This window comes from Globicephala melas, chromosome 2 (genome assembly GCF_963455315.2).
Source record: "Globicephala melas chromosome 2, mGloMel1.2, whole genome shotgun sequence".
Taxonomy (NCBI): Eukaryota; Metazoa; Chordata; class Mammalia; order Artiodactyla; family Delphinidae; genus Globicephala; species Globicephala melas.
In genome coordinates this window covers 99,039,835-99,066,020 of record NC_083315.2, presented here as the reverse complement: position 1 = coordinate 99,066,020, position 26,186 = coordinate 99,039,835, and the positions used below count along the sequence as shown (strand labels likewise).

Sequence of the window (26,186 nt, the reverse complement as noted above, 5' to 3'; positions counted from 1 at the left end):
AATGAATTGGTCATTTTCATTTAGAGGATTTCTAATAAATAAACCAACAGGCATTTAAAACAGAATGGTAATTTGTGGGGGCCATCTACCTGTTTTTTTTCATTTTTTAAAAATATGTTTTTAGAGCAGTTCTAGGTTTACAACAAAATTGAGAGGTAGGTGGATTTCCTACAGAGAATTCCCATGTATCTCCTTGTCCCCAAACATGTGTAGCCTCCTCCATTATCAACATCACTCGTCATAATGCTTTTTTTTTTTTAACCAAAGATGAATATTATTAACACAACATAATTACCCAGAGTCCATAGTTTTTACCTTAGGGTTCCCTGTTAGTGTTGTCCATTCTGTGGGTTCGGACGAATTGCGTAATAATATAATCCATCGTTATAATATCATACAGAGTATTTTCACTGCCCTAAAGCTTCTCTGCACTCTGTCTAGTCACGTCTCCTCCTTGCCCCACAGTCACTCATCTTTTTATTGTCTCCATAGTTCTGCCTTTTCCAAAACATCTACTCATTTTTTTTTTTTTCCCGGTACGCGGGCCTCTCACTGTTGCGGCCTCTCCCGTGCGGAGCGCAGGCTCCGGACGCGCAGGCTCACCGGCCATGGCTCACGGGCCTAACCACTCCGCGGCATGTGGGATCTTCCCGGACCGGGGCACGAACCCACGTCCCCTGCATCGGCAGGCGGACTCTCAACCACTGTGCCACCAGGGAAGCCCCATTTACTCATTTTTAAATACTAAAATTAACCCCACTCTTTGGAGCGTAGATTCCAACCTGAGCCATGATTTGAGATCAGCTGTGTCCAGACATCCATTAGTTGCCTGTGTGACTTTTTTTCATTAAAAATGTAACCTAGCCTCATACTTAAGAATTATTCAAAAGTTAATAGGTTGACAGTCTTGTTACACTTCAGACAGTTATTTGGAATAGGAGAGAAAGGAAAAGGAAAAGAACAGATGACCCAAAGAAAATGTTAATTGCAGTCACAGAATTAAATTGGGAGGAACCTTAGGGTGTAATCAGTTGGGTTCGTTTCATCTTCATTCTAGGGTAGTAAGAGCAAATAGAAATTGGAGAGTAGACTAGGACCCAAATCAGGAAGATCAGTTATAATTCCCAGAAAGACCACAAAGAAAATGAACCATAATGAAACGTAAGGTAATTCCTGATTTTAGGACAGGGAAGTAAGTGGATGCCCCCCTGGGCACTTAGTTTTCCCACACTTCGGCTCCTCTGAATCTGTCCCCACGGTGCCTGTCTGTGAGTATTTGTCAGAGACTGTCCATCTCCCAGGCTTAGAACATATCTGGAAAGTACCACGCAGAGGAGAGTGGCAGAACTGGCTGTGTTTTGATTTGAGCCCCAAAGCTGAAATCCGGTGGCTATGGCTGTCAGAAGAACCATTCTTTTAAGAGGGCTTGTCTTCTTAATCAGCTGTGCATCTCCCAGATATCCCTAGGCAGTTCTTTAGGAAGAAGACTTCTGCTGGCTCTCATTCTCCCGAACAGGAAGGATATTTTTTTCTCTTCCCCGCCCAAGAGATTCAGTGGGTTCCGTTGCGTTCCATACATAGCGTTTTCCAACATTTTTTTCTAAACAGCAGAGCTTTTTTTATCCAAATGAAAACATTCATGAAACCCCAATATATAAAACAGATTAAATTAAGCTTTTCTGGTTGAAGCAGGCTTGCAGATGTTGGGGTTAAGAGAATCCTTAACTCTTCCTTCTTTTCCTGAGGCACCTTTGCTGAGGCTCTTTGGAAGACAGTTTGAAAATGCTGCTCTAAGTTACTGGTTTTTCCATGAGTGCCAAGGAGTGCGAAACAGCCTGAACACTCTACCCCACCTCCTATATCTCACTTACCTCTTGGTTGGCTGGCATGCCCAATCCCTATGTTTAAAAATGAAGGCGCTTCTGTTATTGTAAAGTTCGGGAGGATTTCAGTGTATTCTGCCTTGTACATCATGAGCCAGTGAAATACTGGACGTGTAAAGAATAAAGACATCGTACTTCTTCAGTCTCACAGAAGGCTGTGCTCTGCGTTGGTCTGATTCAGCCGCAGGAATACACATCTAGCAGGAATACACATCCCAAAGCATGCCCAGATCTCCCAGAAAAGGAGGCTGTAATGTGGGGAGCCTGAGCCTTTAAATGGAAAGGCGTATCACTCTTTGGGATGCAGTTGCCTCAGCTGCCTTGTGATCCCGGCTCTCTAATGGGTTAAGAAAAAGTGTGATTTTGTACCATATCCAGATCTTTTCATTTAGGATGGGAATAATGTTCTCTCGTAGCTTTCTAACTGGAAGCAGAATTCCCTCCCCAGCCAACCAAGGTTGCAAATCATTTCTGTAGAACAAGGACTAAGCAGGACCATCTGAGGACACATGTCACCGTCCTCAATCTCTCATATTCACGTCTTTCCTCAGTAGACTTTGGCAGCAACTGAAATTTACTGGGGCCCTTAATAACTCTCTAGGGATGTGTTGTAACGGAAAGGAAGAAAAGGTTTTCAGAAATCACTTTTATTAAAGCATTTGTAAATTGAAAGTAGTTCTTTTCTTTCTCTAACTTACTTGTATGTCTTCCTCCCTATATTTCAGAATTTTTTTTTTAGAGGGCGTGAGATGTAACCTTTGAAATCAAGTCTAGGTATTTGCCTGTGAGTAATCATGAGCAAGTATGTGTGAGGGTCTAGCGTAAATATTTAGACCCGAAACAAAAACAGAACCAAGATCTAGGCCAGAACCAAAGACAAGTCCATGAGCAATGAAGCCCAGGGAGAGATCGAGCATGGCTGTAGCTAGAAATTGTCCAACCAGTTCTCTCTGACTGCATGCAACAAAGTTCTTACCTCGTAAGTGAGAGTGGCAAATTCCAGACTTGGGGAAAGTTGTATAACCTCTCTGAGCCTCAGTCTCCTTGGGGGCAAAGTAATGTGGATACTTTCAGGAATCCTGGAATATGTATGTAATCTGACAGGCATAAATATTTAGCACATTTGGGTGGCCTTAAGCACCCTTTCTTTTTCCGTATTTAGGACTTAACCGGCTAATCAATAACTGGAGCTAGAGATTTTCATGCTTTTACGTTTTATTTTTTTCCCAAGGCTAAATGCAAGAGATAATTGTCCTACAACGTCTGGGTATTTACTAAACATTTAGGCTTGTTTGAGGTAAAGCAGAGAAAAGCTGTCAATGCAAGTCATTGTCTTTCACTTAGATATTTGCTAACAACTGACTGCTGCATGGCACAGTGCTAGATGTAGGATCAGGGAGAAGACCCAGTATGCAGAAGGCGTGATCATTGTCTTCAAGTGGTTCCAGTGGTTTGAGGGAAATAAGACACCTATACAGTCCTAAGAGGAAAAGTTCCTAAGTGCCGTAAGAGAGGCACAAAGTGTCCTTTCACTTGAGAAAAGAGCAATTACTTCTGACTAAGAGAGATGAAGGAAGCTTTCATGACTCTGGCACTTAAGCTGAGACTAGAAGAATGGGAAGAATTTGAACACATGGAAATGAGTAAGAAAGTCATTGAGGGGCTTCCCTGGTGGCGCAGTGGTTGAGAGTCTGCCTGCCGATGCAGGGGACACGGGTTCGTGCCCCGTTCCGGGAAGATCCCACATGCCGCGGAGCGGCTGGGCCCGTGAGCCATGGCCGCTGAGCCTGCGCGTCCTGAGCCTGTGCTCCGCAACGGGAGAGGCCACAACAGTGAGAGGCCCGCGTACCGGAAAAAAAAAAAAAAAAGTCATTGAGGGGAACAGTAAGAGCGAGATGCAGGGGTGAGAAAGCCTTGGTAGAAAGAAGAGTGAGAAGTTTGGACACGACAGGGAACACGTGGAGTGAGGTGAAGGAAAGGATGCTTGATAAGTAATCACAGATAATAAGTGTCTTTCATTTTCATAGCAATTGTGTTATTTAGGTATGGTATTATTTCCACTTTTAAGTTGAAATTGAGTTGAGGCTCAGAAGGGTTAAGTGATTTGTCCAAGGACAGTATTGAACCAGATCTGGGTCTGAAAAGGTAAGACAGACCAGTAAACTAAGCTCGAAACGGGGAGTTTTGATTGCCAGAGTAAGGAATTTGGATCCTATAGTATAGTTCAAATCCAGCCCACAACTGGTTTTTGTAAATAAATTTCTTAGAACACGACGTTGCACTGCCCTTCATTTGTATATTTTTTAGGGCTCCTTTCACGCTACAACAGCAGCGTTGAGTAGTTCCAGAGACCATATGGCTCACAAAGTCTAGAATATTGACTCTCTGGCCCTTTATAGGAAACCTTTGCTACCCCAGCTGAAGCTGATTGGGAGTCACTGAGAGTTTTTGAGAAGGGAGCTGACATTCTTAAGAGTTAACACATTGATTATCGACACCATGTTCATCAGTAGGATGGATCAGAGGGAACTAGATCATTTCAAAGACTACTTCATTGTCTGGGTCCTCATCCCTGGGCCCCTGAACTATCACAGAAGCCTTCCAGCAAGTCTCCGGCCAGAACTTCGAAGCTTAGAGAGTCCAGGCGGGCAGCAAAAATGAGTGGTGTGTGCCGGGTATAAGAAAACCAGTTGTGCAAACAAGCTGGTAGATGGTACCACTGGACAGCCTCGGGCTGAGGACAGGATGGGGAGTGATGGCAAGTGTTGCAGACTGAGGTGTTGCCGCACAGAAATGCCACTCAGTGTTGCCACACCTTCCAGTTTTGTAAGGGAGGTGAGAACTTTGTATTCTTGTGTGAAGTCTCTGCATTACACACAGGAGCTCGCATTTATTTAAACCTCCTGTGGTTGATGGAAACTGAATTTACATTTGTTTAAACCCTCCAGAGGTCGATCACACTGCTGACCTCTACTTTGCAGTCTCTTCCCACATCATTACCAGAACACTGATGCTGGGTGAATTTAATGTGATCGACGACAGCAGCTTGCTGTAGCTTCTTCAGCAGGTATAGGACACTTTGCCCATGGTTTCTGAAGGACATTTGAGAGACAGGTGGACAGACAGATTGACTGACTGACTGACCACCCAGTCACCAGCCATCAATCTCTCCTCAGGTCTAAGCAGTTTTTAAGACCTGCCTATATGCTCCATCATAACAATGGACGTAACGTAGCCAGACTGTCAGAATATTTTAGCGTTTGTCTTTCATCAAGGGTAAGTTTCGTACTGTATGATACAAAAACCATTGAGAAACAGCCTTGCCCGCCACAATTAGCTTTGCCCTCTAATGTTAAGGACATATAGAGAATCTCATGAGAATTTGCTCGTTTGTATCTTGCAGTATCAGTTTTGAGCACTGGTGATGTTGTATTCATTCAGGTGAGAGTCAGTGACTTTATATTTTCATGCACCTGAATGGACATGAATGTTTTCCCCCATAACCATTCTTGACGCCTGAATTTTTACAGTTTAGAGATTAATCACTTACAATTATTTATTCATTCATTAACTTACTATTTATGGTCATATACTCTATGCCATTTTACTGTGCAAAATGTGAAGGAAAGAAAGACAGTGAAGTCCTATATCTGCTTTTGAGAAGCTCCAGTCTAGTGTAAAAAGCAGGTGCGTAAAAATGTTCACAACACAGTGAAATAAATGAACCTTGGCAGGAGGTATGAACTCTATCCAACCAGATTTCTCGTTCTTTATGTCATAAATGTGCCTTGGAAATACAAGGTTGGAAAATGTTCCATTTTAATGATAAAATGACTTTAAATGTCCTAGAAAGTCTGAGACAGGACCAACCTCATCATTTATGGGGCTCCCCTTGTTCAAAAACTAAGAATTTCAAGGGACTTCCCTGGAGGTCCAGTGGTTAAGACTCTGTGCTTCCACTGCAGGTGCACTTCCACTGCAGGGTTCGATCCCTGGTCAGGGAACTAAGATCCTGCATACCGTGCAGTGCGGCCAAAAAAATATATATATATACATATACTAATAATTTCAAGACAGTGACGGGAGTGCATTAAACCAGGAAGCCCCACACGACCATGCAGGTTGAACGCCCGGGCAGCCTCATGGCTCAGCACTTTCAAGAAATTCAAGTGAGCAGTACTTCAGGAAAGTAGAGGATTTTTTTTCGATTTTGTTCTCTAGGTCTCTATTTTTTCATAGCACGTATATGTGTGCCGGCTACTGTATCAAGGGCTAGGAACACAGCAATAAAAATGATAGCCACCATCTCTACCCTCATGTATCTTACTGTCTAGCTGAGAGGTTTGTATGTGATAATTTTCGTTAACTGGTCCCATTATGTCTTAACTACATTCTCAGAGAAGTATTTAAATGGCCAGTGAGTCTTACTTTTTCTTTATACTTTTAAATATATAATATAAACTGAAAATATAATCTTTCTGTGTAGATATATAATATTCCTATAAGGAACAAGTGTTATTTTGGTTATGAGAAAAGGTTAACATGAAAAATATATATTTATTCAGAAGTTCTATACTATTTGAAATTTAAATTTTACTTATGATACCTCCAAGGAACCTGGAAAAATGGGAGGAAGTAGATGGAATCTTCCTTTTGAAGTTGAAATAGTTTCTCGTATTTATTTGTTTGAAAAATTTATGTCATGCCTGCACCGAAGTGTAGCTTCTCGTTATGACTTTTAGAATCTGTGTTCAGATCAGAAAAATTGAGCTGAGTTCCCTTGGTTTGCTAAATCTCGGGGTAATAGCATTCGTTGATGTGGTTTGCCTTCAGGACACGTCTAAATGGTATTACTACAAGATAGTACTTAGCTAATAGCTCCGTTTGTTTTATTTGTAGTCAGAAACTACTGTTGTGCATTCTTAAGGAGTAATCCTTTAGATCCGTGATGGAAGGTTCCATAATTGTTATCCTTTATTGACCACTTGCTATATACCATGTATACTAGAGGTTTCACTAGATATATTAATTAATTTAATCCTCACAATAATACCATGGAGTTAATAGTATATATATATATATACACACACATATATATGTGCGATATATATCATACCATTTTATATATAAGGAAACTGATAGTTGATTAACTTGCTCCAAGTTTTCTAGTAATTGGCAGAGTTGGAGTTAGAATCAAGCCTCGCTGATGCAGAAGCTACTTGCCACCAAGCTATGCTTTCTCCCAATCCTTGATGATTTTTCAAGAGCGCCCTGTGAGAGGGAGACATCATAATTGAATGGGAACATTTAGAGACGAGCAGGATGGAGTCACCAAGATCAGAATTGTCCCCGGAAGCCTGGGGTATGCATGGCAGCCTGTAGTCTGCGGGACAGCCACTGACCAGTAGGAAAAGGTTAGCAGTGCGGACAGGACCTTAGGTTGGCTCCCGGCCTCCACATCCCCGACCACCATCCCCCCAGATACTGAGAGAACGTGGGAAGTGATCGCAGGGCTTCTGAGAAGTGAAATTGGGAATTGGGGGAGGCGATGCTGAGCCAGGAGTGTGGTAGAAGACCAGCTCTGAAAGAAGAGACCAGAATTCTAAGGTGAAAAGGAACTACTTAAGCAAAAGATGACTCCCAAAAGTGCCCTAAAAGTTAGGGAGCCCAGAGAGAAATAGTAATTCCAAACCATTCCATTGGAATGTGGATTAAAGGGTCACTAATAAGTGCTCTCTCTGAAAACAAATCTTGCCGGAGAGATGCCAAGAAGAGTAGATGCTACAAGCTGTGGCCTCATTGACAGCACCATCATCTTGGTTTGCAGATTCCTTAGTAGTCAGTCTCCAATGTAGTCTGACCTGGCTGTGAACCTTCTAGCGCATTCCTTTCTTGTATGGGTATAGTCACAGTTACTGCTGCAAGCAGAAACGTTTAGTAGGTAGTGTGGTGTATACGCTCAGACCTATGCCCCTGTCCAGAAGTGCCCGTTCTCACGGCAGCTTCTGTGAAGCTTCTGTAAATCATTGCTCGTCTTTGTCTCACTTTTACTTCTTTTCTGATGCACAAGTCAGCATGTTGAATTCACTGAACTAACTTGTGCATGTGGGCAGGGAGATTGGATTATGAAGTGTGTGTTTCAAGCAAATTGTGCAAAATTAGATAAGTAAAGAGCTAAGGCACTCAGCCACTTCTTCAATATTAAGTGAGTATGTGATTAATATTGAGTGAAAGGTTTGTATTTGAGGCCCTGAAGAAAAAGCATGTTCTTTTTTTTTTAATGTCTGTGATTTGGTGGGTCTTTAAATATTTGGTATTTTAAAATATATATATATATATATATTTTTTTTTTTTGGCGGTACGTGGGCCCCTCACTGTTGCGGCCTCTCCCGTTGCGGAGCACAGGCTCCGGACGCGCAGGCTCAGCGGCCATGGCTCACGGGCCCAGCCGCTCCGCGGCATGTGGGATCTTCCCAGACCGGGACACGAACCCATGTCCCCTGAATCGGCAGGCGGACTCTCAACCACTGCACCACCAGGGAAGCCCTAAAAATATTTTTGAAGACATTTTTAAAATAAAGAAACATATTAAGGATAATTTAACACACCCATATTCCCACCACCTAGAATTGTTAACATTTTGCCACATATTCTTTAAGATTTTACATTGAAAAATGAAGTATTATAGATAGAAATGAAATTCTAGTAGATATACTACCTCCCAATGTCATTCTCTTCTGTATTTCTAGTGATAAGCTCTATCATGAAACTAGTATCTTTCCAGTCTGCATATAAATATAGATGTTTACATGTATGTTCATATACACTGTGCAGGCATCTGTGAACAACACTGTTTCTTGGGCACTACTCCCCAATATATATGCAAGGTAGCATGTTGCATACACAGTAACGATAGTAGTGAACACATGTTGAGTGATTACACAGTGCCTAGAGCAGCACTTTCTCAGTCCTTTCAATGACTCTGCGTAGCCCACACTGTTGTTGTTATCCTCTTTTTTAGGTGCACAGAGAGGTCCCTTGCCCAGGGTCACACAGCTCATAAGTAGTGGGGCTGAGAATTCATCTCAGTCAGGTTCTGGAGCCGAGCACTTAACCATCAGGCTAGATGGCCTCTTCACTCTGTCACTCTGCAGAATTCATCACTCTCTCAATATCATGTTTCTGATATCCATAATTGGTGAATTCAGATCTAGTTTATTCCTTTTCACAGTTATACCATATTCCATTAAATGAATATAATATACAAGCATCATTGCACGGTGCTTAAGACCTGTAAAATACAAGTAGTGAAAGTTTCTATCTCACAGGGTTGTTGTGAGAATTAAATGGTTGAATTCAAATAAAGCAGGTAGAACAGGACCAGACATGCAGTAAGCACCCAATAAATGTTAGCTATTACTGTTTGCTCTTATCAGCTATCCATCATCCTATTGAATCTGATCACTAGGTGGTTTTCAGTTTTTCGTTATTGCATATATTGTCACAGTGAAAGATGTGTCTAATTATAAGTTTCTTTGGGGTATCTCCCTAGAAGAGGAATTGACAGCTCACAGGGTACGTATGTTTTCAGTTTCAGTTGATGCTGCCAAAGCCAGCTGTACCAACTTACAGGCCCTCATACCCAGTTCGGCACTTCCCGTTTCCTCACATCCCCAGTAACAGCTGATATTGCCTGGCTTTGATTCGCCTCTCTGATGGATAAGAAATATTACTTTGTTGAATTGATGAGCTGGATAAGAAATAATATCATGTTGTGGAACTGAATTTTTATAGCAGCTTTATTGAGATGATTCATACTGTAAAATGTACCCTTTTAAAGGTGTACAATTCTGTGGTTTTTCGGTATATTCACAAGGATGTGCAACCAGCACTGCTGCCTAGTTTTAGGAGAAACCCCTCACCCCTTAGCAGTCACACCCCTTCTCCCCTCCCCTCGGCACCTGGCACTGCTAATCTACTTTCTGTCTCTGTGGATTTCATATCAATGGAATCACATAACATGTGGATTTTTGTCACTGGCTGGCTTCTTCCATTTACCTTAACGTTTCTGAGGTTCACCCACGTTGTAGCGTGTATCAGCACTTCATTCCTTTTTATGGTTCAGTAATATTCCATTGTGTTAATACACCACATTTTGTTTATCCATCTAGCAGCTAATCTAAATTTGGGCTGTGTCTACTCTTGGCTATTATAAATGATGCTGCTACAAACATTTACATATAAATTTTTGTCTGGACATACATTTTCATTTTCTTGGGTACACATATATTTATATACCTAGCAGTCGAATGGCTGGGTCACGTGGTAACTTTGTTTAACATTTTGGAAAGCTGCCAAACTCTTTTCCAAAGTGACTGGACCATTCTCCAGACCCATCAGCAATGTAGGAGGATTCCAACTTCTTCACATCCTCATCTCCAACACTTGTTACTGTCTTTCTTTTCAATTCCAGCCATCCCAGTGGCTGTGGAGTGATAATCTCATTGTGGTTTTGCTTTGTACTTCTCCGATGACTGATGATGTCGAGCAGCTTTTCATGTGCTTACGGGCCATTTGTATGTCTCTGGAGAAATGTCTAGTCAAATCCTTTGCCTGTTTTTTAAATTGGGTAACTTGTCTTTTTATTTGAGTTGTAAGAGTCCCTCATGTATTCTGAATGCAAGTCCTTTCTCAGACGTATGATTTACAGATATTTTTCCCATTCTGTGTGGGTTGTCTTTTCACTTAATGTGAACTGGTGAATTTTAATATTTGTAGTTTTCATATGTTTCTCCAAAATTTCAGTTTTCAAAATTGTCTTCATCTTACCTACTGAGTGGATCACAAGCCAGAGAGCCTTGAAGTGTGCCCTGAGAGTACAGTGAATCCACCTAGTCTTCCGTAGATCAGAAACTCCTCCTGCACTGGTTGCAAAAGCACAGACTTCCCCAAAGACATCTTGGTGAGCCTCTCAGCCAGTGAAGGAAATTCAGCTTTGATGACCCAGAAGAGTCACCTTCTCAAAGTTTGAATTTAGTAATGAAAAGCACTGAAAACCGTTCCGTATATTTTCAAACTGCTAATTGGTTAATTCAACAGCATTTGGATTTCTGTTTAACCTGACCTCTCTCTTCTTTCCTTTTTTCTTCTCCTTTCTTATCCTCCTCTCCCCTCCCCCCTCCCTGTTTCCATTTCAGATTGAAAATGGCTCAGGAATCAGTCAGCAAGTTGACAGCAGAGAAGAAAGTGGAGACAAAGAAAATTAACCCCACGGCTAGTCTGGTGAGATGCATTTTTCATTCACAACCTCAAGATTTTTCATTATAACTGAGATGCACCCAGTAGTGGGTCAGAATTTAAAGGATAAAACTCAGAGGAATGAGTGGTATCCAGATTCTCAGTTCCCCTCCCAGAGTAGCATATGGGTAAGAAAGAATATAAGGGAGGACAGAGTGAGGAACAAACACTGCCTCGAGCGCTCAAGTAGTCACTTGCCATTTCACACCCTTCCGCGCCGCACCCCGCGCCATGATCCCTCTCATCTCAAAGCACTGTTCTCCTGAAATGTTTAAGTATTCTCACCCTCACCAATTCCTTCTCCCTGTTAAGGAAAGGGGCAGGGATGATCCTCTTTTGAGAGTTAGTAAAACTGAGATGCAGGAAGATACAGCTTACCTAGGATCACTTCACAAATGGACAGCCAAAACCAGAACGAGACTCTGGGTCCCCCGACAGCTCTGCCTGGGCTGGAAGCTAAGCAGGCTAGTCTGTCTTCCTAGCTGTGAGGGGAAACTGTCGTCCTCCACAGTCCCATTTTCAGTAAGGATCACAAGGAATCTCTGTGTTCCAGCTGGAAAAGCTAAATGGGTTAGGAACCCATTTAGATGTAGAGATTCAAATCCCAGATCAGCCACTTACTAATTGTAAAACCTTAGTGAAGTTACTTTGCTTCTTTATTCTCCACTAGTACTTTTTTGCCGGCTGCTTTAAATCCTGTGACCATCTAAGTGGGGTATAAGTTAAAAGTGAGGTCATTTCTACTGACTGACCATGATGTTCTCATCACAACCCCATCAGCAGCTCAATGAATGTTGAGTGAAGTCGATGAGTGAGAAATGGGACAGTCAGGGCCATACAGCTGGGTCAGGGACAGCCATGGTTAGCTCACAGAGCTCCTACCTGAATGGACACATCCTCTGTGCCCATTTGACCATGCGTTTGTGGTGCTCATTTGAGCATGATCTTCTGTTGGCAGTGGGTTCAACTCTTATTTCTGTCTTCCTCCCTCATTAGACACTGCCCTTTTCCCCAGGCCTCTTATTTGGGCCTCTATCCTAACTTTTACAGCCAAGCCTTATTTTCAGGGGCAGAGAGAATGGACTCAGGCCTGTAGACAAAGGGGAAACGGTGGGTGGACCGTGGCATTCTTTTATTGGTGACCTCCATGGGGAGTAAGCTCTCAGCTGTGATCCTCTGCTCCTTGGGGTGGTTTGTTCTGTCGCCTGTTTGTTTTGGTGGAAATTAGGGAAGAGCTCATAAACTGATTCCTGATTCAAGTTCACAAGTCAGGCATGGTATCCAAACAGGATGGGTGTTTAAAAATTATCTTAAGTTTACATCTAGGCCAATTTAGTAATCCACTGCATTTTCACATCTCCTAGATCACAAGAAGCTTAGGACCTGTTCTCAAAGGGCATCTCTCTGCACCTGCTCTTTGCAAAGGACTGTACTTGTTCCATCTCTTTTTTAGCCTTCTATTTGTCCACCTTGAAGGCCAGACACACCCATGTGTCTTACTGTGCTTAATATATTTACTTCTAAGTCCTAGAAACAGTGAGGGTCTGTGTTTCTGTTCTGTGTACTCTTGTTTATCTTGCCATCAGACTTTCATGTCCTTCCTCATTAGAAGGCTGTCCCTGGGAAGGAAGCTCAGGAAGAACGGAGCAGAGTATCCTTGGCAAAATGGGAGCTTCTGCCATTCTGCAGAGACTAAATCTCGTCATCCTCCATTTTGCATAGCCTCTGTTCAGTCCTGCCAAGTTGGTCACATGCAGACATGCCTGACTTGGAAAGAGTGATTTTTCATATCTAGACTTCCTAGAAACTATTTCTTGAGCATTCCCTAATGGGAGGAGTCTTTGAGTAACACTACGAAGTTAGGACCTTTGTCACAGAAGATGCGAACAGAACGGAACAGCCTGGCATTGTAAAGGCCGGTGTTTTAGATGGATATAGTTGGTTGATTAGCTGGTTACTTATTTTGTGTGTTTGTGAGGTGATAGGGTGGGAAGGGTAGGAAACTGAGGGTTTCTAGGAAAAAGGATAGAAATCCTCTCATTTCTAGGGCATTTGGTACAACTCTATTTGGCATTCTAGACTGACATTTGAGAAATGTACCAAAATTTGAGAAAGATGAAAATTTTTAAAAAGGAGTTGTACTAAACTCGATTTTTTTCTCAAACAACAGAAAGAAAGACTGCGTCAAAAGGAAGCCAGTGTGAGCACCAACTAACACAGAGACACAGGAGAACAGTGACGGTGAGACGTAGTACTCTGCATGATCCTTTGTAACACCAGTGTTGCAAGAAGTTCTCGAAAGCTATGTCACTAAATGTTTATTTTGCTCATCTCTTTCTGAGCACCCCGTGCCTTCTTAAAGAAGTCCCTTGTTAAGCCATAGGAACAATGAAAAACTGCTGAAGAAGTATTTGATAACTGTTTCTTCTAGAGGTCCAAAGTTTGCTCTGTTATGAGACCAGAAGAATTACCAAGATTTTCCAATTTTTTTTTAAAAGCAGAGATTTCAAGCTTTCTAACCCAAACCTGATGTATATAAACTTGTGACAGAAGAAGAAAAGGATGTTTTGTGACAGTTGCCTTGAGCAGGTTCAAGCCTTGGTCTTTACATCCTGCTGGTTTGATTATTGATCTTAATTTTGATCCTATTGCAGCAAGATCCTGGGCACCCTTCTCGCCAAAAATGTTGAAACTTACCAAAACTACTTTAAGAGGTCCAAGACTATCTATTTCCCACACTCGAAAAACGGTTATTTTTTCATTGTTTTTTTTATGTAACAGAACAGAAAATGGAATTATACATGGATGGAGGAGGGGGTTAAATAGCCGTAAACTTCATCCTGGAGAACAAATTAGGATACAGGGAGTTGGCATCAGCCATTTAGTGAGACCCATTCTTTTGTTTTCATATCAGTTCATTGGAGTTTCCTGGACCACTAGGGATTCTCCACCCCTTCCGTCCCAGAAGAAACTGTGATACCTGAGTGGGGACAGATTTGAGGTCAAAGCACCTGCTTGGACAAGTGACCCAGTATCACTCAGAGCACATCTCACACCTCAAATCATCTATGTGTGGATAACACCTTGGTAACCTACAGCTGAGCTGTACACCGTGTTCTGGGACCGGATGTGGCTGGCCCTCTCCCACCAACCCCAGGAGGCAGTTTCTAGACAGGAGAGCAGATGCTACTTGCAGCCCTTTTATCATGACCTTGACCATGACCTTGGCATGTGACGTATGGTGAAGCAGGGATTTTTTAACGTCAAAAAACAAACAAACAAACAAAAAAAAACAACAAACTAAGGGCAGAAAAAGAGTTCTTTACATCAAAATGCGAAGAAGGTGATTACATTGATATTGAACTTTGAGTGGAATATCATACGCAGGCAGCTTTTTCTGACCCTGGAAGCCCATGTGACCACTGCCTCCTGAGTCACAGGGAAACCAAATTGGACCTCTCTCCTAACATTTCTTCCTTAAGCCACCACTCTTCTAGTCTATCTTGTGAGGACAGAAGAGAGGAGCCTTGGGGTGAACTGAGATGAAGATCAAAGCCTATCAGGTTTCAGCCTTGAAAGGAGAGAGGCCCAAGTTTCCTCCTCCAGTTGGTGGAGGACCGTCTAATGAGCAGAAACTTTAAAACCCTTCCCCATCCGCCTGCCACGTGTGGCCTGCCCCTTGCCCCCCCATCTTCCCAGGGGCCTGAGTGTCTACCCAGGACATGCCTGCTAGTCATCAGCCCCCTCAGGGACCCCATAATAGATTCGGCCAATTAAAGCAGCACCATAGTCTAATAGAATGCCCGTTCGGGGAATCAAGGTTGCACAATCAGGATCAAATCAAGTCATGAAGCCATATTCATGCAGGTGCTAATCACCTTTTCTAACAGTTCAGAGGAAAGGAATATAATAATATGGTTTGGTTTTTTTCCCCCAAAAATAGAAGGATGAGACAAGCAAACTAGCAGAGCAGGTAAGAACTTACATGATTAAAAGAAGTTGCTTGTGAGCGAGCTTATCATACTGCTTTCCTAGATTGTTTCTCTTCATTTTCACTTAATGGTGAAGACGACCTAAGGAATTCCTCGATTTCAAACAAATTCTACTTACAGCTACCCTGTGCTCTGTGACAGGCCTTCTAGTATTATCATACAAAAGAAAAAGCACCTGTTTTGCCCGTGCCTTGGGAATCAACTTTGAGTTTAGTGAGAAGAACAGAAGTCTAGATCCTTAATAATGGCTCCTTAAAGACTTGATGGGAGAGAACGGCAGGAGGCTCTCCGTGGGGTCCCTGTAGCCCACTTCAGGTCTCTACGTAGGATGCTCACAAGAAAATCACTGGAGGGAAGCAGGACTGTGGCTTTATAACCCTATAAAAACATTGCTCTCAGGGAACCAGTGCTGAAGAATAATGAATGGAAACACTGAATTTGAGAGTTAGACAAATGCAGCCCAGGTTGGATTTCATCCTAGTGGACAGACTAGAAATTGGCAGTCAAATACCTATTTCTAAAGAGCAGCGTTTGCCTACCTCTGTTGGGGAAACCTAGTGAGTCCAATGTAGTGATACTGTATCACTACACTAGGCAGGATCCCCATTATTCTCTCCCAGTTTGCATCCTGCATTAGGTATCTGGACACCCTTCCCACGTCCACACGTGGACTGCATTGTGACAGCACCCTCATTTCTAACTTGACTTCATGCTCGGTAAAGGTTCACAAGAGTGTGTTCAAGGTGGGCCATCTAAAACAACCTGGAGGCCCTGAGAACAGTCCATCCAAAATGCAGTCGAGATTGTATTAACGCCAACAGGTGTCGCCAAACTTTTCATGGAGAAGTAGTAGTTGGGGTACCACTTAGCAGAGTGGGCACTTCTGGCTGCTCTAAGCATAGCCCTGACTGCACTAGAGGGACAGTGGCCAGTATTTCTACTCTGCGTTTAACCAGACACTCACACCTGACCTACTAGTCAGACTCGGAGAAACCTTAACTTATAACAACATCCTCTCTTCCTAGCCAAGCTGCATTAAATCCAAGGACACAGCAGATAGCAGTTCAGATTCCTGCATGATTAACTGGCATGATCATCGAGCACACAAGTATATCATATATGACACGAAAGCATGATATAAACACGTTAGTTAAAAACATAGGCCTGTGAGGTATCAATAATCAAGTGAGGAGAAGGTGTGCTATATGGTGTTTTAACCCAAGAAGAGGCAACTTATGGGAGGGGGTGTGGTGAAGGGAAGAGGTGGCCAAGAAGAAATGGATGATGTGTTGATGGTCGAGGCCCAGGGGTCACAGGTGACGGACCTGCTGCCCAACAGTTACCTTTTGAATCTTTGGTTGTTGTCTGTGATACCTCTTTAAACATTCATTGCAACTACCTAGGAACTATGAAGAGAGAAGGTCTGAAATCTGGGAAGTAGAATAAGGAAATCCAGTGGTGCTCTTCCATCTTTAAATGTTCTAGCCGAAACAAATTGGCAACATCGTTGAGGAACTGAATGCCAGATTGGGTGCTGGTCTCTGACCCCCTCTTCTTTCCGGTAAGAACAGTAGAAGCTGCACGCCTGCTCAGCCTCCCTTAGGCACCTCCTTTTCTCATAAGTACTAAAAGGAAAGGCATTTCCCTAAATGATAAACTCCTATGCTGCTGGTGGAGAACCCAGAAGAACTAAAGGAAGGAATAAAACTCTTTGGTGGTATTGGAAACCTCCAGCAACATGAAGAAGTCATTGGTATAGTCCTTCCAACACCATGATTGGACATAGCAAAAGAGACGTAAGTGTATTTTTAGTAAAGATTTGCTTGTTGGACTGGGATTTCACATCTCTCTCTAGATTATACCACTTGTATGGAGGAATTTTCATTTTACTTCTATTCTTGCTTTCTTGGACATCATATTTTCTCATTTCTATTTCTGCTTCTTTCTTGCCTGGTATCACTGACGCAGATCATTGCATACACTAGCACAGCAAACAGCACACAGATGGCCAGTGTAGAAAGGGGAATTAGCAGTACAGACCTGCGGGCTCTTTTCCAGTAACCAGACTGTAACATTGACATGGGAACCTCTTCATTGCCTGACATTCTAAATTGATCTCTTTTGTAGTACTGCACCCTTGCCAAACAAAGATAAAACCAATTTGGGGCTTTCTATGTTAAGGGGAAGGAAGAACTGCAAAAAATACAGCTTTTCCCCCCCCCAAATACCTGATGCAAATATCAAATATCCAATTTTATAAATTAGTTTAAATAGTCTAAAAATTGCTAACAAGAACTCTCATTAGATTTGAGCTTCATTTTTCTTTGATCCTGCCTGTTCTAATCAGAAAAAAAAATGACCAAAAGGGGGAAGGGGAAAAAAAGCATTAGCAGATTTAGCAATCCACAAATTAATTAGTTCCTGAATCACACACAAAAACAACAAAAAACAGACATATTGTGAAACCCAATGTTATAGAAGTCCTAAGCACAAAAGGATTTGAACAGCTGTGAGGGCTGATGAGTGTAGACAAAGTAAGAGCTCTTAACTGCCCACTTGAGACTTCAGCCTAAACCAGGCGATTTTTAGAGTGTGAATTCAAGGGAGTCAAGTATTGCTCTGAGCAGTTTATTTTTGGAAAAGCCACGTACAAAGAGAAGTGGTATAATATAGTGAAAGAAGTGCTAGACTATGAAAATTTCCTTTCTCTCGTTCTCTCGTAAAAGCAGTTTATAAATGTATGGAGCATCCAGAAGCCCATGAATACCACGCTTCATAGGTTAGGTTTTTACCTCAGGAACACAGAGTGGATTGAATAAAGAAGTGAATTTTCATTCATGTCAGCTACTTTGTTATCATAAAGAAATCTGCAACACAAGAGAAACAAGTCTGTGTGGACAAACTTAACAGTATTTGAAACAAATGGCCAGTGTTTAACCTTTCCAAAATGCAAATAAGTTTCCGTTTTCCAGCTATGGAAGGAGATAATCCGGCTGCTTGGAACCTGGTCTATTATTGGCGCAGAAGTCACTTAAAGGCACCTTTTGGAACAGGCCTCAGCAGGTCTGTCTCCTTTAGACTCCCATAACGGTATTTATAAGTCCATGAGTGATTGAATCCAGGCAACACTGGGCTCAGTTACACAGCTGTATGTGACTGAGAGGCTCGTTTTGTGTCTTTCTGCACACCTGTCAGTTGTTGGCACCTTGTTAGAGGCACTTAATTTTAGTTTCATAGTTCTTCCTTTCCCCTCCCAAGGAGTGGGTAATCCACCAAATCCTCCCGGATCAATGCTTTGCTGAGAAGCAGTAAATTCAAGAGAGTATTAACATGTCAACGTGGAAGCCAGTTCAGTAGCCTTATTTGTTCCAAGACCCTTCATCAACACTGTGATATAAACTTAGCATTTGGGAAATTTGTGTAGTTGACAACTTACTTGGAAATGTGAAGATACGAAAATGGCAGCAAGTTTACTCTGTCTCTTAAGGCACCCATGCAGTTTCTACCAGAGAAGAGATTAGGGCAGCAGATCAAGCCTCATTCAGCAGGTTATCCTGTCCTCACTGGAGCTTGAGGACAGGATAACCTCAAGCTATCCTATCCTATCCTCAATTCCTTTCTTCTCCACCCCCAGCCCCTCTCCCAACTACCGTGGTGATAAACAGTAACAGAGGACCTTTTCCTTCTTGTCTTCCCTTCTCTAGCATGATGGTTCACTTCAGTCAGTGCTCAAACGAACTCTGGCATATTATGTCTATAAAGTACTTGTTCATGAATGTCTTCTTCATGCTATAATCTGGGGAAGGCTGATTTAATCTCAATATTTTAAATAAGAGTGGTAGCTAAAGCCATTAATTTATTCTACATTCCATATGCACATATAATTTTCTATTTTTAATCTTCTCTTAAATATACTAAGAATCTCCAGTGTATCTCCATTTCAGGAAGCTGATTCATAGACTTCTGTGGGCTATTTGTTTTTTTATGCTTTGTGTGAAATCTGATAGCACTGGACTAGCAAAATGCAAATGAGCCCACAATTTCCTACAGCAATTTGGCCTTCTTCCCTGTGGAGTAAACAACCTTCCGCCACCCTTAAGCTGTTTTGTAGGCTGAGCATTTCCCTAGATTCTACCTGTGCAGACACCAAGGGGTTCTTTTGTCTTGGAAGCTGTAAGAATGTCTTCAAAGAGAATGAATACTTCTCCCCATATATAGTGTGAGCTGCCAGTGTGTTGTATTTAGTCTATCAAGTAAGAAATCTAACGTTTTCAGGCATGCATGCCCAGTGGTTTGTCAACATCTCTGGCAAAGCTGTACGTACTTTCCTTCCTTGTTCTCTTCTAGGGCTTGCTTCCGTTCTTGTCTCGTGAAACAAACGTATTTTTGTTTACTCATCTCCGTCAGCTTTCCAGACTGAGAGGCTAGTAGCATAGACCACTGAGTATAAGGGAAATTACTCTCCACCGCACCATGACATGGACGGTAGGTGTATTTAGGAATGCACAGCTTTCTAGGAACTCTTGGGATGGATTCCAAATTCCAGGTTTCTATGAGGTATATAAAAATGGGTGTATAGCACACAAAGATTATACTACTCTTCCCAGTAAGAGACTAAGAGATTCCAAATCTCCATTTTAGATAGGTTTGAGCAAACTATAAGTAGCTCATTTTTTTCCCTTTCCTCTTGGCAACTCGTCCCTACCTATAATCTTATATCTTCGGATCTGACCCTCCAAGGCATGAAGAAGGTAGTGTCAACCCACTGAGATTGCCCTCTGCTTAATCCTCTAAAGCTGTTCATTTCCTTTGGAAACAAATCAATGGGTGAGGGGGAAAGTCTAGTGACAATTCTCTCTGCCCAGAGTGACACACATAGGATTTGGGGATCTACCAAAGGGATAGGTCTATGCCCAATATTAATTTTACAATTCTACAATTCTTCAATTTCTCGAGATACAAATAATATGACCCTACTGTTAGTAGGATGTATAATCTTTGAAGAATATAAGCATTAAGAAAAAAAGGCCTTTCCTTTAAAGAAACAATTGAAGATATTCTTAAAAAGGCAGAACCTTTTAAAGTTAGAAATTGAATAATTTTTAAGATTCTTTGGAGGAAACGTGTCATCGATTCATCATAGTCTTTTGCTTTCATTGAATTTTAATTTAGACTAGCATGGAAGCAGAGTGCCCCTGGACTTTGATTTAGGGGAATCGTGCTTTGGCCTGGAAAAACACAGTACTGGCCTGAATGCCCAGAACCTTAAGTGAAGTCAGTCAGCATCCTAATAGGAATCAGGCCTAACAGAAATGTAAATTATTTCAAGTCCTTTAGAGTTTAATTTTCTTATCAACACCCTCGACCCTGCTTCCTAAAATTAATTTGATCCCTGCAGTTATGTGTCTTCATTTTGCCTTGTGAGATTACAAGCAATGGGATAATGGAGAAAAACAGGAGACAGGGGAGAAGGAAAATTTGAACGAGGCCAGGGTGCAATGTTTTGCTGATATAATGCATTGTTAGGGAGCTGGTGACCGTTGCCATGGTTGTATCACGGGCAGCCTTTCAGTGGAAGCTCAGGGCATAATATGTATGAGGGCAGTGGGATGGGAGTGCCCAGTGTCTTATATTGGCCCGTGCCTGACAATGTTCTGGAAAAGCAGGTACCCCAGTGAGACTGGCTTGTGCTCGTTGAAATAACTCCAATGAATTTCAGATTCATTTCGATGGGGTCGGTTGTCCATGGACCTTCCTGTTTCCTCTATGCCTGTTTAAAAGTCACTTTGGCATCAAGCTTCATTTCACTTTTCTCCTTTCAATACTTCTGCATCAGCCTCCCCTTCCTTCACACCCCACAGCGATTTTTTCCTCACTTTACTTTTACAGTTTCTCCAGGACCCAGCTTTCTCCACCCCTTTCCCCCACAGACACCTGAAAGTCCGTCCCCCTGAGCCCTCACTCCCTCCTCTCACACCCTGTGCTCCATCCCCCAGCCCTTTGGACAGGGAGCTCTGCTGTGACCAAGAGAGACACAGTGTTGTGACTGCCTCTTGTTAATGTCAGCACCACCTCATCACTTAGGCAAAGAGGGAAAAATCCATAAAAGAGATGGAAAATACATTTCTTTTTTTATTCTACTTTATATTTTAAGAAGGTTGAGGAGAGGCATGGTTCCAGTCCTCAATTTCTCAGAGATTTTTACTTTAAAACTAATTAGGGACCATTCTTTTCATAAATTGTAAATCAGTTCAGGTCACCAACTATGATGTGTTTTAAGGCTCAAGTGTTGACTCTCAAGTAACTTTTCTGTGCTGCTGGACGAAGTGAATTCTGTGCAAACATTTTGAATCATAGGCTCTTTATCGCCCCTCAATTCTTACTGTTACTAATGACTCAAGCATCTTCAGGAATGTGGATCAGGATGTTGACAATTTGTGGTTATTTTCAGATCAACAGTAACTGTTACACTCTTGAAAGCACTTAAAGAAAGTATAAGCATGTCTTAAATAGTCAACCATTTGACCTGGAAAAAAGTTGGCTTTTCTGTTTAATTAGTAGACCAAACTGTAAATGTAATCTTAAAGGATTTTAAGCAATAATGAAGACAGTTTGAGAAATGAGAAGGCACTTTAGAGACATGAAACCTTACATTACACGCTCTTGGATATTTTTTAAGGTAATAAGCTAATTGGATTCAGGTATTTTTTTCCCTTTAAATTTTTAAAAATATGTATTTCTAATTTGCATATTTAATTTTGTCAAAGCTGAGAAATGCTCTTTAGTTGAATTTGTAAATGTCATTTGCAAACCAAATGAAGTATTTATTTTTAAAAAGAAAGGGTGAAGGGACCAATATTGATTTGTACATAATGAAAATATGTGTGTGTGTGTGTGTGTATATATATATGTTTTCCTCCTTGACACTACTTGGTCCCCACATCAAGTGTATTTTTGTACATAGTATATATTGGTTAGAAAATGTAGATTGTCTATCCAAAGAATTCTATCTCTGTGATAGATTATATTTATCCTCATCTGTTGATACCTCTGATAATTTAAGAGATAGAACTCTATTCTTTTGGAATCTACAGAGAACTGCATTCATGTCTTCCAATTGTAAATATGCTAAGGGAATGTTAATAAATCTTGGTTTCATGTCTGTCTGGTGTGCCGCGCAGATTTGTCTGCAGGAGGCGTTTAAGACAGTATCCTAGCAGTGCTCTAACGTGGAGAGTACCAGTCACTTCCAGCTTTCATTACTGCTCAAGGGCAGCATTACTACGGAGCTGCAAGAGCTGGGTCTCAGTAAGTCCATCATTCACACTTTCTTCGTTCTCTCCTGTCCACCACACCAACAGTGCGTAAGCTAGCTAGGCATTCAAGGCTAACACTGAACAGACAAACCCAGACAAGCATGGTCTCAGCTATACTGACCCAAAAGCAACACTGCTTGAACATAAATTGCCCCAGGTGGAGGGGTGGGGTGGAGAACCACAAGGACTGGTGACTTCATGTTATGGGATGGTAAGTGATAAGAGGAGGGAAACGGAACAGAAATAGAATTGTGTTGTATTCTAACACTAAGCACAAGGTACAAATTCTTTTCAAGCAATGGTAAGAAACATGCAGATATCTATGAAAAAACTAAAAGACTTTCAGCAAAACACTCCTCTGTGAAACAGAAGTAGGATTGTGTGTTGTTTTAATTGATTCATTTGTTCAGTATTCCTGAATGCCATGCACTATTGAGTTCTAGAAGTTTGCTGAAACATGCCTCAGTGGGTACAGATAGACTTAATGAACAGACATAGTTATTATCTGGGGAGACATTTTATCACTAGGAAATCTTTTAAATCAGAGTCATAGAGCTGCAAAAATCTTCAGACACTGGATAAAGTCTCCATTTCACAGAGTGAAAACTACTGAAATTCAAGGGACTTGCTGAAAGTTACACTCCATGTTAGTGAGTACATCAAGGCTAGACTCCAGATCTCTTGACCCCAAGGCGAAAGCCCTTCCCAGTGCTCAAGTCATTCATCACGTTAAACTCTTTTCTTCAAAAGACCTCCTCTATGGAGAAATGTTCTAGAACTGTTGTTTGGAAAGTACGGTCCAAATGCTCCTAAGGGTTTGGAGAAACCATTATTAGAGGTGTGCTCTGAATTAAAGCACCTAGGAGAGAGTGGAGGCTTGTGTATCATGAGGACCTAGGGAAAAGATTCCACCTTAGGAAGAATCTCCTCTTTGATTTAACAGAGATTTCCTCTCCCTTGCTGAGCAGTGATGATACCTGTTGAATTTTAAGTATACATGCTGATGGTCCAACTAACAGGCCATAAATTCCTGAGACTAAATATTCCCCTTTAGACTCTACCTGCCTACTTGCACCTGGATATGATGTATTCATGGAAATAAGACTTTAAAGTTGGCCTGCACCAGCCATGCCTGCTTGTATGCGTCCAAGTCTTTCTCCAAGTAACGTTTGCTTCATGCCCATCATTGCGTGAAGATGAAAGGTATTCAGTAAGATAAGGTAACTTTATAGTTATCAACTGCTACATAACAAAATACCCCCAAATTGGGTGTTGATTAAACAATAATCACTTATTTTTCATGGTTTTTGTTGGTTTGAGAGGAGCTCAACTGGACAGTTCTCACTTGGAGTCGCATATGGCTTTAGTGCTATATCCACTGGGTATGCGGTCACCTGGATGGCTGGAACATGGACCTCGAAGGCGGCTGACTCACTTGGCCGGCAAGTTGTTGCTGCCCTCTAGGCTGCGGGTCTCAGTGCCTCTCTCTCCACAGGTCTGCTTGAGTGATCCAAGGTGGAACGTGTAATGATTTTTTTGACCAAGGCCTAAAAGTCACTTTCATCGTATACTATTGGTTGTATTTACGAAGTTCTGTCCCAGTTGAAGGAATGGGGAAGAAGAACCCACTTCCTGATGAAGGATTGTCAAAACCATATTGTAAGAAGAGCATGTAAGATGAGAAATATATTGGTGCAACTATCTGTGGATAAGACAATCTGTCTCTGTAACTTGACCTGTTCTTTCCATCTGGTTTTGTTCTTATTTTTGTTATAAAACTAAATTTTAGATTTTTTTCAAAATTTTCCCTACTTGTTTGCCCCAAATCTTCCTTCCCTCTGCCTGCATATTAGAGCACAGAAATGTCTGTCTTGTTCCCCTGAATGCAGGCATTCTTTTTTATTATTATTGAAGTATAGTTGATTTGCAATATTGTATTAGTTTCAGGTGTATGGCATAGTGATTCAGTATTTTTGCAGATTATATTCTATTATAGGTTATGATAAGATAATGTGTAATACCTTATCTATTTTATATACAATAGTTTGTTCCATACCCCTAATTTTTCCCTCCCCCACCTTCCTTTTCCTCTTTGGTAACCACAAGTTTGGTTTCTATGTTTGTGAGTCTGTTTCTGTTTTGTATATACATTTATTTGTATTATTTTTTAGATTCAACATATAAGTGATATCATACAGTATTTGTCTTTCTCTAGCGGACTTATTTCACTAAGCATAATGTTCTCTAGGTCCATCTACGTTGCTGCAAATGGCAATATTTCATTCTTTTTATGACTGAATAATATTCCATTGTGTGCAGTATTGTTTAATCCAGTCATCTGCTGATGGGCACTTGGGTTGCTTCCATGTCTTGGCTATTGTAAATAGTGCTGCTATGAACATTGGGGTGCATGTACCTTCTCAAATTAGAGTTTTCATTTTTTCCTGATATATATACCCAGGAGTGGGATTGCTGGATCATATGGCAGTTCTATTTTTAGTTTTTTAAGGAACCTCCATACTGTTTTCCACAGCAGCTGCACCAATTTACATTCCCACCAACAGTGTAGGATACGAGGGTTCCCTTTTCTCCACACCCTCCCCAACGTCTGTTATTTGCAGACTCCTTGATGATAGCCATTCTGACCAGTGTGAGGTGATATGTTGCTGTTGCTTTGATTTGCATTTTTCTCATAATTAGCAATGTTGAACATTTTTTCATGTACCCATTAACCATCTGTATGTCTTTTTTTTGAAAAATATCTATTCAAGTCTTAGGCCCATTTTTGATTAGAATTTTTAATATTGAGTTGTATGATCTGTTTGTATATTTTGGATATTAGTCCCTTGTCAGTCATATTATTTGCAAATATTTTCTCCCATTTTGTAGGTTGTCTTTTCATTTTATTGAAGGTTTCCTTTGCTGTGCAAAAACTTTTAAGTTTGATTAGGTTCCAGTTGTTTATTTTTGCTTTTATTTCTTTTGCCTTAGGAGACTGACCGATCCAAGAATATATTGCTACAATTTATGTCAAAGAGAGTTTAGCCTGTGTTCTCTTCTAGGAGTTTTAGGTTTCAGTTCTTCCATTTAGGTCTTTAAACCATTTTGAGTTTATTTTTGTATATGGTGTGAGGAAATGTTTTAATTTCATTGCTTTACATGTGGCTGTTCAGTTTTCCCAACACCACTAGTTAAAGAGACTGTCTTTTCTCCATTGTATATTCTTGCCTCCTTTGTCATAGATTAACTGACCATAGATGCATGGGTTTATTTCCAGGCTATTCTGTTCCATTAATCTGTGTGTCTGTTTTTGTGCCAATACCACACTGTTTTGATTTCTGTAGATTTATAGTATAGTCTAAAGTCTGGGAGCTTTGTTCTTTTTTCTTGGGGTTGCTTTGGCAATTTGGGGTCTCTTGTGATTCCATATAAATTTTAGGATTATTTGTTCTAGTTCTGTGAAAAATGTCCTGGGTATTTTGATAGAGATTGCATTAAATCTGTAGATTGTTTTGAGTAGTATGGCCATTTTAATACTGTTAATTTTTCCAATCCAAGAGCACATATCTTTCAATTTCTTCATCCATTTCTTAGAATCATCTTCAATCTCCTTCATCAGTGTTTTATAGTTTTCAGCATATAAGTCTTTCACCACCTTGGTTAAGTTTATTCCTAGGTATTTTATTTTACTGATGCGA

At 41.2% G+C, this 26,186-nt stretch overlaps 1 protein-coding gene across 1 annotated transcript in view; it reads left to right on the top strand.

The window, feature by feature from the left end:
• FMN1 (formin 1) overlaps positions 1-22,301 on the top strand; it is a 405,529-nt gene extending 383,228 nt beyond the window's left edge. Inside the window, exons 17-19 of the mRNA XM_060294520.1 lie at positions 11,081-11,165; positions 13,351-13,421; positions 14,095-22,301. Coding sequence (XP_060150503.1) covers positions 11,081-11,165; positions 13,351-13,395 — 130 coding nt within the window. The 3' untranslated portion in view covers positions 13,396-13,421; positions 14,095-22,301. The remainder of the gene's footprint in view (positions 1-11,080; positions 11,166-13,350; positions 13,422-14,094) is intronic.
• The last annotated feature ends 3,885 nt before the right edge of the window (positions 22,302-26,186 follow it).